General features: G+C 38.9%; 1 protein-coding gene across 4 annotated transcripts in view; it reads right to left on the minus strand.

Annotated features, from left to right (window-relative positions):
* Positions 1–14,052, minus strand: part of UBAP1 (ubiquitin associated protein 1) — a 69,857-nt gene that overhangs the window by 15,214 nt on the left and 40,591 nt on the right. For 3 of the 4 annotated variants that reach the window (XM_055301993.1, XM_055301992.1, XM_055301994.1), the window contains exons 2-3: positions 12,038–12,078; positions 584–708 (exon numbers count right to left, since the gene is read on the minus strand). In XM_055301993.1, coding sequence (XP_055157968.1) covers positions 584–708; positions 12,038–12,071 — 159 coding nt within the window. In that variant the 5' untranslated portion in view covers positions 12,072–12,078. The remainder of the gene's footprint in view (positions 1–583; positions 709–12,037; positions 12,079–14,052) is intronic. The other variant, XM_055301995.1, reaches the window with a different exon arrangement.

Genomic DNA, 14,052 nt, shown 5'->3' on the forward strand with positions numbered 1-14,052 from the left:
GACGATAAAGATGAGACACAGCAGAGAAATATATTTCCCAATTTGAGTGACCAAGAAGATAATGAGGACATCAAAAAAGAGAAAGAAAAGAGGTGAATACGCAAGCCAGATGGACAGTGGGGATTTGTTTCAGACAAGACACAGAATCCCAGGAATATATAGTCTAACAGACTGCAGATCTATAACAGATATATAAACATATGTAAGTGTGTATGTATGTGTGTGAGAGAGAGACAGACACACAATGTGAGCCAAGCAACAGCCATAAGAAATACAAATAAAAGATAGGAGAATGGTTTTGTCCCTACTTCACTATATATCAAGTTCTCTTTAAATTTTTAAATGTGGGATGCCTGGGTGGCTCAGCGGTTGAGCATCTGCCTTTGACTCAGGGCGTGATCCTCAAGTCCCGGGATCGAGTCCCACATCCGGCTTCCTGCATGGAGCCTGCTTCTCCCTCTGCCTATGTGTCTGCTTCTCTCTGTGTCTCTCAAGAATAAGTAAATAAAATCTTTTTAAAAAATTAAATACATAAAAATAAATTTTTAAATGCACTAAACTTTAACTAAAAATGACCACTTACCTGTACTTCTCTGACCACCTGCAAACAATCAGGCAAGGAGAAGCCAATAGGAAGACCAACTTTAGCTGGTGTTTTGAATTTGTCTCCTATCTTAAATGGGACATCATCAAGGTAACTGAAAGTCCCTACAATCAAAAATAAAGTAGAAAATATCAGCAAAGAACTTTATTATTTGTTTGCTATAATCTTATACCTAGGATACAACATTAATTTATGCTATCCTAAAACTAGAAGTTATAGAGATTTGCTCCTCTGACTGCTTACCTTCTCCTGACCCTAGATTTCTGTGGAGGAAATCTTACTTGCGCCTACTTGATCTTATTAGGGTTTATTTTCAATTATACTTAGTGTAAAAGCCAAAGTACTCACAGAAGCCAAAAAGGCCTCCCCAAAGCCCACCATCCCTCTGTTCTCAACTCTTTCTTACCTCCTTGCTCATTGCACTAACTCATGGTAATTGTTCTTCAACCATGACGGGGTCAAACCCACCTTAAAAATCTTCAGTGGCTACTTCCCCTATCTGTAATATTTTTCCCCTTAAATATTCACATGACTTATTCCTTCGCCTCCTTCAAGTCTTTGCTCAAATGTCACTCTCTCATGAGACTTACTCTGGCCACTATATTTAAAATTACTACCTGTTCTTCTTAAAAAAGGGGGGGGGGGCCTGGGTGGCTCAGTGGTTGAGTGCCTGTCTTCGGCTTACGGCATGATTCTAGGTCTAGGGATCAAGTCCTGCTTCGGGCTCCCTGCAAGGATCCTGCTTCTCCCTCTGCCTGTCTCTGCCTCTCTGTCTCTCTCATGAATAAATAAATAAAATCTTTAAAAAAATTAAATTACTACCTCTCACTGCAGTACTCCCATGTTACCATCTATCCTTTCTACCATAGCACTTACTACATTCTAACATACTAAATAATTCATTTTTAGATTATATTTATTGTCTGGTCCAATAGAATGTAAGCTTCTTACAGACAAATATTGAAGTCTATTTTATTCACTGATGTACTGTCAAAACCTACACATATTAGGCACTTAATAAATACTGCTGAACTGACAACCTCCACAAAAGAATCTTGACTAGGATTTCTCTACTTTAGAAAGAATAATTTCTAATTAATACAAAAAATTACATTTTTTAAAACCATATTCTGTAACAGATGTGGAAATATTCAAGAAACAGCAATTATGAAAAAAGGAAAACTAGGGGCACCTGGGCTCAGTCAGTTAAGCGTCTGCCTTGGCTCAGGTCATGATCCAGGGCCCTGGGATCCTACCAGCCCCTTGGGCTTCCCTGCTCAGCAGGGAGTCGGCTTCTCCCTCTCCTTCTGCCCCTCCCCCCTGCTCTTGCTCTCTCTCTCTCTCAAATAAATAAAACCTTAAAAAAAAAAAAAAGGAAAAAGGAAAATCAGACAAGAGCATGGGAATCACAACAAGATTACCAGGAGACATAAACATCTACAACTGAACTGCTTTAACTCCCTGATGGTTCTCTGCCAAACAGCTGAATCATACAGAAAGACCAGGACATTATCACTCATTTATAGGGTCAAAGTAAGAGAGGCTCTTGTATATGTCTCTCACTACCTATACACTCCCAATTGTACATGGTTTCTTTTCTGGACCAGGTTTGGGGGTTAACTTACTGGCAGAATTACCAAGGACAACGAAACAGTTCCTGCTTTTTGACTATTAATAGCTAGCAAAATAAGAATTACTTCTGGGCCTCACACCGGTATATTTTCTTGAAAGTTCTTGGACAGAATAATACAATTTAACAATTTTTCTGGGGAATAACCATAATTATTAATATTCTAAGAAAGTTTCCTAGTTGGTCCTATCTTTAGAAGTACTTTCTCAGATGGCAATGCCTGTCATATTCCCACCCTTTTTTTTTTAATTTTTATTTATTTATGATAGAGAGAGAGAGAGAGAGGCAGAGACACAGGCAGAGGGAGAAGCAGGCTCCATGCACCGGGAGCCCGATGTGGGATTCGATCCCGGGTCTCCAGGATCGCGCCCTGAGCCAAATGCAGGCGCCAAACCGCTGCGCCACCCAGGGATCCCTATTCCCAACCTTTTTCACTTGATTATTTCTAGTCCTTTAAGAATGAGCTTAAGAATTCCCTTCTTGGCAGCCCGGTGGCTCAGCAGTCTAGCGCGGCCTTCAGCCCAGGGCATGATCCTGGGGACCCAAGATTGAGTCTCGTGTCGGGCTCCCTGCATGGAGCCCGCTTCTCTTCTCTCTCTGCCTGTGTCTTTGTCTCTCTCTCATGAATAAATAAATAAAATCTTAAAAAAAAAAAAAAAAAAGAATTCCCTTCTCAATCTCAGAACACCCAGTTCATACTAGCTTGTCAGGTCTTACCACTCTGTATGAATAACTTCCTTATACTCCACCTTGAGACTCTGAGTGAGAATTTGAGAGAGAAATGTTTCTTATCTACACCTCCCAATTTCAGCATATTATCTGGCAGATAAGATGCTCAATAAGAAAAGAACAAATAAAAAAGACATGGTCTCACACTTCTTTCATATTTAACTCTCACCCCTATGGCTAACTCACATTCAATTAATATTTATTACAATTCAAAATGGTTTACCTAAAATGGTAAGGCTACTCATAAAAATACACCTCACCAAAATATCCGGTATCATCACAGCTTGCCAAAAAACAAGTATTGGTTACAAAACTAAAACCCTCTGTCACTTACAAAATTCTTTATATTGTAGAGATTAAAAACAAAGTTCTCTCTAATGTAAAAAAAAAAATTTTATCTGTCTTCCATGAAAAAAGGTACTCAAATTTTACTGAAAATTAGATTTTTAACTTTATCTAGTGTCTTGATATGGAGACAAAGCTGCAACTAGCATTTTCTAAGAAGCCCTGGAAAGATTTACATTTAATCACAAAATTCAGTCTTTCATTTCAGAATGTTCATTCAAAGCAGGTTAATTACAACACACACACAAATACACATACTGAAAAAATCCTACCCATAACACAAGCATATATGATATACAAATATAAGAAAACTCATCCACAATAAACTAACAAAATTTTCTTAAATGAACAGCTCTATTGCAGAATGGTGATGGGAGCAGAGGAAGAAACTATCCATAAAAAAGTAATATAGTTAAGATACCTGAACCAAATGAGACTATCTTTCAAAGAGTATTCAGTTTCCTTGCCTACCTTTCAGTTAGGAAACTGTGACAGTGCTGTATACACTGACGACTTATATTCTATAAATCAAAGTAGGCCCTGGCTTAGGGACAGAAAGATCAAATATTACACCTTTAAACAACTGCTATTTCTCTTCCTTAACACCAATTACAGGTTTCTGCTTTAAAAAGCAGTATCATTTCACTAATAACGCCAATGCCAAGGTCATCTGGCACAACCCTCTAGCCTTCCCTGGTCTTAGTCCTTTAAACTTTGTTCGAAGGAAACGAGCCAACAGTTACGTGATACTGGGGGGGGGGAGGTAGGAATAAAGGGCAAAAAGGCATTTACGTGCACCTGGCTGGCTCAGCTGGTAGAGCAGGGGACTCTTGGGTATAGACCTTATTTTAAGATAAAAAAATATTTGAGGGTGGCTCAGTCAGTTAGGCATCCAATTCTTGATTTCGGATCAGGTCATGATCTCCAGGCCACAGGTTGAGCCCCCACAGGGCTCCACATTGGGTGTGGAAGCTGCTTGGGACCCTCTCTCACTCTCTCTGCCCCTCCTCCACCCCACCCTGCCACCTGCATGCAAGCACTCTCTCTTAATAAAAAGAAAATCTTTGGGACACCTGGGTGGCTCAGAGGTTGAGGCTTCGGCCTAAGGGAGTGATCCTGGGATCCTTCCTGATCCAGTCCCACATCCCGCTCCCTGTGGGAAGCCGACTTCAACCTCTACCTATGTCTCTGCCTCTGTCTTTATGTCTCTCATGAATAAATAAATAAATAAATCTTAAAAAAAAAAAAAAAAAAAAACAGCTCGGGCAGCCTGGGTGGCTCAGCAGTTTAGCGCCGCCTTCAGCCCAGGGCCTGATCCTGGAGACCGGGGATCAAGTCCCACATCGAGCTCCCTGCATGGAGCCTGCTTCTCCCTCTGCCTGTGTCTCTGCCTCTCTCTCTCTCTCTCTAATAAATAAATAAAATCTTAAAAAAAAATCTCTTAGGGGAACCTGGGTGGCTCAGTGGATTCAGTGGATGGAGCATGCAACTCGATCTCAGAGTTAGTTCAAGCCCCACATTGACTATAGGGATTACTTAAAAATAAAATATTTTAAAAATAAATAGCTAGGGACACCTGGGTGGCTCAGCAGTTGAGCCTTCCCACCCAGGGCATGATCCCTGAGTCCCAGGATCGAGTCCCACGTCGGGCTCCCTGCATGGAGCCTGCTTCTCCCCCTGCCTGTGTGTGTCTCTGCCTCTCTCTCTCTCTGTGTGTGTGTCTCTCATGAATAATAAATAAAAATCTTAAAAAAAAAAAAAGCTAAACAGGTAAAATCCTTTTTTTTTAAGATTTTTTATTATTTATTCATAGAGACAGAGGGGGGGGGCAGAGACACAGGCAGGGGGAGAAGCAGGCTCCATGCAGGGAGCCTGACGTGGGACTTGATCCTGGGTCTCCAGGATCACACCTCAGGCTGCAGGCGGCGCTAAACCGCTGCGCCACGGGGGCTGCCCAGTAAAATCCTTTTTTTAAAAAAGAGGCATTTAAAGAGATGGCAACAAAGCAAGCAATCTTTAGAATGGACAGAGAGTACCATAAAATATTAATGATGATGCTATGTGGGTTATAAAGAATATATTTTGCAAATAGAACTGACTATGCCTTAGGATTACTTCATTTTTATAACATATCAAAATATGTATCTAAAGACATCGACTTCTCTTGTTTCTCAATATATCTTTTTTTTTTAAATAGATTCAATAAAACTCAATTCACTACCTGGCCCAGAGAATTAAATACTGTGACTAACAAATGTCCAGCTTACCCAGATACTTCTAGTTTCAGTCTTTATTACTGAATATCTTTCTAAAATATCTGAGCCCGCTTTTTTTTTTTAAAATATTTTATTTATTTATTCATGAGAGATACAGAGAGAGAGGCAGAGAGAGAGAAGCAGGCTCCTTGCAGGGAGCTCGACGTGGGACTTGATCTCAGGTCTCCAGGATCCCGCCCTGGGCCAAAGGCAAGCACCAAACCGCTGAGCCACCCAGGCATTCCATGAGCCCACTTTCTTAAGTTCAGTTTGGGAAAAGAAAAAAAGTACATCTCTGATGACTGTGGCTACAGCAGTTCCTTGAAGTCAGGTTCTGCATATCACTTTGATTTATGCCATGGTGGAAGAGACTAGGCTGAAAATAAAATATTCTCAGGATAAATCCTGGGAAGGCTTCATTGTGCTTTCTTTCAGAATTTCTTTCTGGGGATCCCTGGGTGGCGCGGCGGTTTGGCGCCTGCCTTTGGCCCAGGGCGCGATCCTGGAGACCCGGGATCGAATCCCACATCGGGCTACCGGTGCATGGAGCCTGCTTCTCCCTCTGCCTGTGTCTCTGCCTCCCTCTCTCTCTCTCTCTCTCTCTCTGTGACTATCGTAAATGAATAAAAATAAAAAAAAAAATGCTCTCAGTTTAAAAAAAAAAAAATTTCTTTCTGAATTGCTGATGTGCTTTTAATCTTGTCACCTGCATATTTTCCTGAAACAAAGTGACAATTTCAGGGGAGAGGGGCAACGGATCCTTAACGGAGGATAGAAACTAGAATATGCGTAATTCAGGTTTTACTATGAATTCAAATTGAGAATTCAAATCAAAGATTTTGAAAAAGAACATCAGTAAAGACCAAACTTAAAATTAAGTGAAAGATACAATTCCATGACTGGGTATCACTACCTAAAGCCACTGCATCAGCTTTACTTTTAAGATTTTATTTATTTATTCATGAGAGAGAGAGAGAGAGGCAGAGACATAGGCAGAGGGAGAAGCAGCCTCCATACAGGGAGCCCGATGTGGGACTCGATCCCAGGACTCCAGGATCACATCCTGAGCCAAAGGCAGACGCCCAACTGCTGAGTAACCCAGGCGTCTCGCGTCAGCTTTAAAATTAAATAAGAGGCGACTGGGTGACTCAGTTGGTTAAGCATCCAACCCTTGATTTCAGCTCAGGTCATAATCTCAGGACTGTGGGCAGCCCGGGTGGCTCAGCGGTTTAGTGCTGCCTTCAGCCCAGGGCCTCATCCTAAAGACCCGGGATCGAGTTCTGCGTCGGGCTCCCTGCATGGAGTCTGCTTCTCCCTCCGCCTGTGTCTCTGTCTCTGCCTCTCTCTCTCTCTCTCTCTCTCTCTCTGTGTGTGTGTGTCTCTCATGAATAAATAAATAAAATCTTTAAAAAAATAATAATAATAACAATCTCAGGGTTGAGATGGAACCCCAATGTGGGGTTCTGCTCTCAGCAAAGAGTCTGCCTGAGATTCTCTTCCTCTCCCTTTGCCCCTCCCCCTGCTCATGCATCCACCCACTGTCTCTAAAATAAATAATAAACACATAAAGTTAGATAAATAGACACACATGTAGGGAGATGTACACAAAACTATACAGATATCTGCTATAGGATGGGATGTGAAGTCACAAGAAAATCCTACTCACACCCTAACAACAAAAGCCAGCTAACCTACAAAATCACCTTTTTCATATACAATGTCTGGCATTCAATCAAAAATAAAACACACCAAGAAGAAAACATAATCTATCAGTAAGAGAGGAACCAGTCCTCTCTTAGACCCAAATTGAGGAATAGCCAAAATATTGAAATTATCAGAAAAAATTTAAAGTAACTATAATAAATATGTTATATAGGATCTAATAGAAAAGATGAATTTGTGTGAGCAGATGAGGAATTTTTTTTTTAAGATTTTATTTATTTATTCATGAGAGACACAGAAAGAGAGGCAGAGACATAGAGAGAGGGAGAAGCAGGCTCCCCACAGGCAGCCCAATGCAGGACTCAATCCCCAGACCCTGGGATCATGACCTGAGCAGACGGCAGACACTCAATCACTGAGCCACCCAGGCATCCCGCATATGAGTACTAGAGAGAGAAATATAAAAAGACAAAACAACAATGCTAGAAATGAAAATGCAGTATCAGAGAAGAAAAATCTTTACTAGTTCATAACCAGGATATATGGATAACCAGAAAATACTTAGCAGAAGAAAGAATCAGAGAAACTGACATTAGGTCAAAAGGAATTAACCATACTGAAACACAAAGGGGAAAAAAAAATGGAATGGAGCCTTAAGAGATCTTTAGGACAATATCAAAAAGCCTAATACATGTATGATTAAAGTCTCAGGAAGATAAGAAAGAAACAAGGGGGCAGAAGAAATGTGAAGAGAAATAATGGCTGCAAATTTTCCCAAAGTGATGAAAGATCAACCCACAGATCCAAGAAGTTTAGCTAACTTCAAGCAGGATAAATACACAGAAAAATCACACCAAGACACATCACAGTAACAATGCTGAAAACAAAGATAAAGAGAAAATCTTGAAAGACAGTGGGGGAAGGGGAGCAATAATTAAATGATGACCAACTTCTTTACACTGTAAAGCAGTAACAGATCAACTTTTAAAACAATTCAAAGTAAAATACCTTTTTCTATCACTCAGAAGAAAAAGTATTTCAATATCCTAGGAAAAATTAAACCAAGGGCAAAATGAACGAACCTCCCTTAGAAGTTAGCTGGTTCAGGCACCTGGTGGCTTAGTGGTTGAGCATCTGCTTTTGGCTCAGGTCATGATCCCAGGGTCCTGGGATCAAGTCCCACATCAGGCTCCCTCTGCCTATGTCTCTGCCTCTCTCTGTCTCTCATGAATAAATAAAATCTTTAAAAAAAAAAAAAAAGTTAGCTAGCTCAATGGTCATAAATAGGACAGCATGGCCTTTCAAAGGAAAGGGTTTAGTTTTATTAAGTATTATCTGATTATACAGATTTATTTTTTCCTAAATTAGAATGTCAAGGCATTTTCTCAGATACTAAAAGAGGAATTTGTTTGCTGGAAACTTTTTCTTAGATGAAACAAGTGGAAAATAAGTTAAAAACTAAAGAGCATTGACATTTTAAGCACCAGACTTCAAGAAAGTCCTGATTTAAAATAAGCCAAGGATCAGTTAAGCATCTGCCCTTGGCTGGGGTCATGATCCCAAGGTCCTAGGATGGAACCCTAAATCAGGCTCCCTGCTCAATGGGAAACGTGCTTCCCCCTCTCCCCGCCCCCCCCCCGCCCCCCGCTCTTGCTCTCTCTCTCATAAATAAAATCTTTAAAAAAATACTAAGCCAGGGACGCCTGGGTGGCTCAGAGATTGAGCATCTGCCTTCGGCTCAGGGCATCATCCTGGAGTCCCGGGATGAAGTTCCATACCAGGCTCCTTGCATGGAGCCTGCTTCTCCTGTCTCTGCCTGCCTCTCTGTCTCTCTCTCTCTCTGTCTCTCATGAATAAGTAAACATCTTAAAAAAACAAACAAACAAACAAAAAAAAACCACTAAACTAAGCCAAGGGTTTGCATTTTACATAAGAACTATATATATATATATATATATATATATATTTTTTAAGAACAATATTTTTAAAAGTCTTTGAGAATTGCTTATTCTCTTATTCTGTTATCTAGGGATATGTAGTTATTAATGACAGTGGAAGTTCAACTTTAGCTAAAAAAAAGAACCTGAAGGTAAATCAAATACTAGTCAGAAGACAGAAGATAGCACAAGATATAGTCAGCTCAAATATTTAAAAAGAAAAAAAGCAATTTAATATCCAGCTATAAGAGCAGATGTTACCTCCTTGTCCACACCCTAAATGCCCTGGAAGAATTACACACACACATACACCTACTAACCCCAATGGGCCAGTCAGATAATACCTACCTTAGAATCAATCCATAGGCCTATAAGCTAGGCTGTGCAATCAGATACTCCTTTGGCCAAAAGATGGAAAAACTTTAGCTATATGATGCTAGCCATTTAAACTGAAAGATCAAGTAGCACGCAGCATCACAACAGGATTGGCCATTTTTGACCCTACGCATTCTATACAAACAAGCCAAGAAAGCAAGTATACAAACAGAAGAATAAAAATGGAGCATGCCTGCAGAGAAAAGCAGTAAGAAAAGTCTACGCAGCTTCCTGAGAGATGGAGGGAATTAGAGCCTTAGTTTCCTGGCTAATTTCAGACTTGTAAGACCAGGTTCAACTTGACTTCCTGCACTCATGTCAGTAAGACTGCTATTCTTTACCTCCTCCTTTTTTTTTGCCTATTTCCTTTAATTTCTATTCCTTAAACTACAAGATACCTAAAAATAAGATTCTTTACTCTAAAAACTTTAAAGCTATAGAAATTCAAGTAGGAGCTTAGCAGTTTGAAGCAGAAGAAGCTGAAAAGAGAAAGAAAAATCTTTTCTCAGGGAAGCACCTGGGTGGCTCAGTTGATTAAGCATCAGACTCTTGATCTCACCTCAGGTCTCGATCTCAGGGTTGTGAGTTCAAGCCCCATGTTGGGTTCCAGGATGGGCATGGAGCCTACTTGAAAGAGAAAGAGAGAAGGAAGGAAGGAAGGAAGGAAGGAAGGAAGGAAGGAAGGAAGGAAGGAAGGAAGGAAGGAAGGAAGGAAGGAAGGAAGGAAGGAAGGAGTTAAGGGAGAAAGAAAAATCTTTTCTCAAATTTTAGGTAGAATGTTTCACTTAATAAAATTTTGGTAAGGAATATAAGGAGATGGAGGAATTTCTAAAAATTCTTTATTGATAACTTCAAAATTAGAATCTTCTCTCTAAAGTGTTTAGCTGGAACACCATAACCTGGAGTCCATCTTATTTTCACTCCAGTCAAAAAGGACTTCCCAAAGTGTCAAGATACATTGCTTATCTTTTGAAATAAGTTCAACTTTTTCACTTTTGCTATTTTCTCTCCCCAGAACTTTCCTCTGTCCTTTGCTCTGTCTTCTCTTTTTCCCTAAAAAAGTGATCCAGAAACAACTTCAGATCTGCCTTTTACTATCATTTGAATACTTTGAAAGTATTGTCTAATAATCCTTAGACAATAAGAAATAGCTTGCCTGGCAGATCTGATGCCTGACCTGCTATAAAGAACGCAAATTCCAGATTCTGAGTAACTTAACTCCAGAAGGATTTAACAAAACACAAACAAATGATATATGTAAGCATATGCACAATAATTCTAAATATTAAACTGTTGTATAAAATATATAAGTTAGAACCCCAATGACTGCTGCTGCTGAAGCCTGACTCGTTGACTGATATGATCAAGCAACCAGAGAGCAGCACCAATATATTGTCATGCAGTCTGGCAAATCATTCTTACAAGGACATGATTTTTTAAATGAAGATCAGCTTTAAAAAACTTTTTTTTTTTTTTAAAGGGGAAGGAGAAACAGAGGAAGAGGAAGAGAAAGAATCTTAAGCAGGCCCAGGGCAGAGCTCAACATGGGGCTCAATCTCAACCCCAAGATGATGATCTGAGCAAAAATCAAGAGTCAGATGCTTAACCAACTGAGCCACCCAGGTACCCCCCAAAACCCTTTTAAAAAAACTATGTTGTTTGGATATTTCTGGTATTTAATTCTTCTACTGTATGAAAAAAGGGTCTAATTTTAACTTCTTAAGCACCTCCATTCCTCCCAAATGCAGATAATAAACTTTATTAATGTATTCAATTCTGGAAGGTCATAACTTAAAAAAGGATGATAAACTATTCATTTCAAATGCAAAATTGTAGCTACCACTACTCACATTTCTGTAATTACTAATCACAATTTATTTGCAGTAATTATGTCCTATCACTGTGGGGCAGGGAGAGGATGACAGGGATGGACACTAAACCAAAACATTAAAAAAAAAAAATTAAGTGTTAACTATAGATTTAGAGTTTTTCCGCACCTGAGATGGCAAAGACCTATGACCGGAGAATAAGAAAGAGAATGTAATACTTCAATATACTGCTGAAGGGAGCAGTTTAACGTCTGCCTTTGGCCCAGGGCGTGATCCCGGGATTGAGTACCACATCAGGCTCCTTGCAGGGAACCTGCTTCTCCCTTGGTCTGTGTCTCTGTCTCTCTCTCTCCATGTCTCTCATGAATAAATAAATAAAATCTTAAAAAAAAAAAAAATACTGTTGAAGAACAGTAAAAATAGGTAGGCTACCTACCCATCTCTGGTAATTTTAAGTACAATAACCACAGAGACTCTAAAGTTTATCTATTTAAATACTTCAATATTAAATTACCTGAAATCCACTGGAATGTATATGCTACACTGTTGTAGAACTTTTTCTCAAGCTGCTCATTTAAATAAACATGAAGAGGCACTTACACAATGCTAAGTGATTTCAAATCCTCTGATCAAGTCATAGCTTTAAGCATGATATCTAACAGTCTACTTACCATGAATATCTCCACCCAACTTCTTAGAAGCCATTTAGAACCTGAAAAACAAAGAAATATTTTTAAGCACATGATGTTCTGGGGGAGTATAAACAAATCACTAGAGAAAACTGAGACTACAAAAAAGAAACCAGAGTACTGTTCTCAAACTTCTCAGTCCCAAAATCTCAAAAAAGAAGAGAAAGGAAGAGATATCAGTTTTTCAGAGAAAAATTAAACATTTCTAAAATCTGCATGTTCTAATATATATATCATATGTAAGTATGAGAAAAATAACACACTAACCATTAACCAATTTATATATGGACTATCCAAAGCAAAAAATTACAGACCACATACCTTCTTGATACAAACTACAAATAAGTCAATAACAGATTTTTAAAAATCTCTTTTCATTCAGTAATGCAAACATAGACCTTATGCTGGCAAGTAAGTCTAATAGTAATTTAAGTGGGGGGTGAATGACAATCCTCAGTACTGTTTAATTAGTATAAAAATGTTTTAAGTGAAGGAAAAAACAAAACCACACACCTTGGCATTTTCACACCTTATAAAAGTAGGTATGAAGTCCTGTCTTACATAAATAATCTGAGTTCTTCAACCTGAAAGTCTATCACCCCTGATATGGTATTTACACCTCTAACTTAAAAATGTAAGCAGAAAAAAAAATAAGGTTAGCTATATGAACTTATGGTCTATTATCTATTAGCCCACATTACAATACACTGAAAGGTATCATACTGAAAAATAATCTACTCTCCAATGAAAGTTAAAAAAAAAAAAGGAAAAGGGTATTACATCTATCTTGTGAAAATTACTCAAAATGGAATTAAAGTCTACACAGGGTTTTTTTGGAGGTTGTTTTTAGAAATTAACAAGCTGATTTTTTTTAAGTTGTATTTATTTAAGTAATCTTTATACTCAAATGGGGTTTGAACTCATGATCCTGAGATCAAGAGTCTCATGCTCTTCTGACTGAAGCAGCCAGGCACTCCCATACACTTTTGTTTTAATATTTTATTTATTAAAAAATATATATTTTATTTATTTATTTATTTATTTATTTATTTATTTATTTATTTATTTATTTATTTATTTATTTGACAGAGAGAGAGGGGGGGGGGCAGAGACACAGGCAGAGGGAGAAGCAAGCTCCATGCAGGGAGCCTGACGTGGAACTCGATCCCAGGTCTCCAGGACCACACCCCAGGCTCAAGGCCGCACTAAACAGCTTAGCCACGAGGCTGCCCTCCCATACACTTTAAATGGATGAAGTGACAGAGGCACCTGGGTGGCTCAATCAGTTGAGCATCTGACTCTTGATTTCGGCTTAGAACATCTGAGGGTCCTGAGATCAAGCTCAGCGTTGAGCCCCAGCCCGTCAGTCTCCACGCTCAGCACAGAATCTGCTTGTCCCTCTCCCTCTGCTCCTCCCCCTCACTCTTTCTCTCTTTCTCACTCTCTCTAAAATAAACTTTTAAAAATCTTAACTAGATGAATATGATACACTGCCACAACATGGAAAAACTCAAATACATCATGCTAAGTGAAAGAAGCCACGCTCAAAAGGCTACACATTATATGATTCTACTTATAACAAACTATAGGAATAGAAAATAGGTGAAACTATAGAAATAGAGAAGTAATCTGGCTACCAAGGATTATAAAGGATAGAAAGTATCATGTAAGGAGCACCTGGCTGGCTCAGTCCATAGACCACCCAACTCTTGATCTCAGGGTTGTAAATTTGAGCCTCACAGTGGGTGTAGAGATTACTTAAAAATAAAATATTTTTTAAAAGTATAAAATTTTTAAAAAGTGGCTGCCTTTAGGTGGTAGGACTAGGAATAACTTATAATATTTCTCTACAGTTTCTGAACATTCTAAGGCAAACGGGTATTTATTTTATAATTTCTTTTTTTTATTTTATAATTTCTTTAAAGTTTTACTTTATTTTTTTTTAACATTTTATTTATTTGAGAGAGAGAGAGAGCACAAGCAGGATGAAAGGCATA

This window comes from Nyctereutes procyonoides, unplaced genomic scaffold (assembly GCF_905146905.1).
Source record: "Nyctereutes procyonoides isolate TBG_1078 unplaced genomic scaffold, NYPRO_anot_genome, whole genome shotgun sequence".
NCBI lineage: Eukaryota > Metazoa > Chordata > Mammalia > Carnivora > Canidae > Nyctereutes > Nyctereutes procyonoides.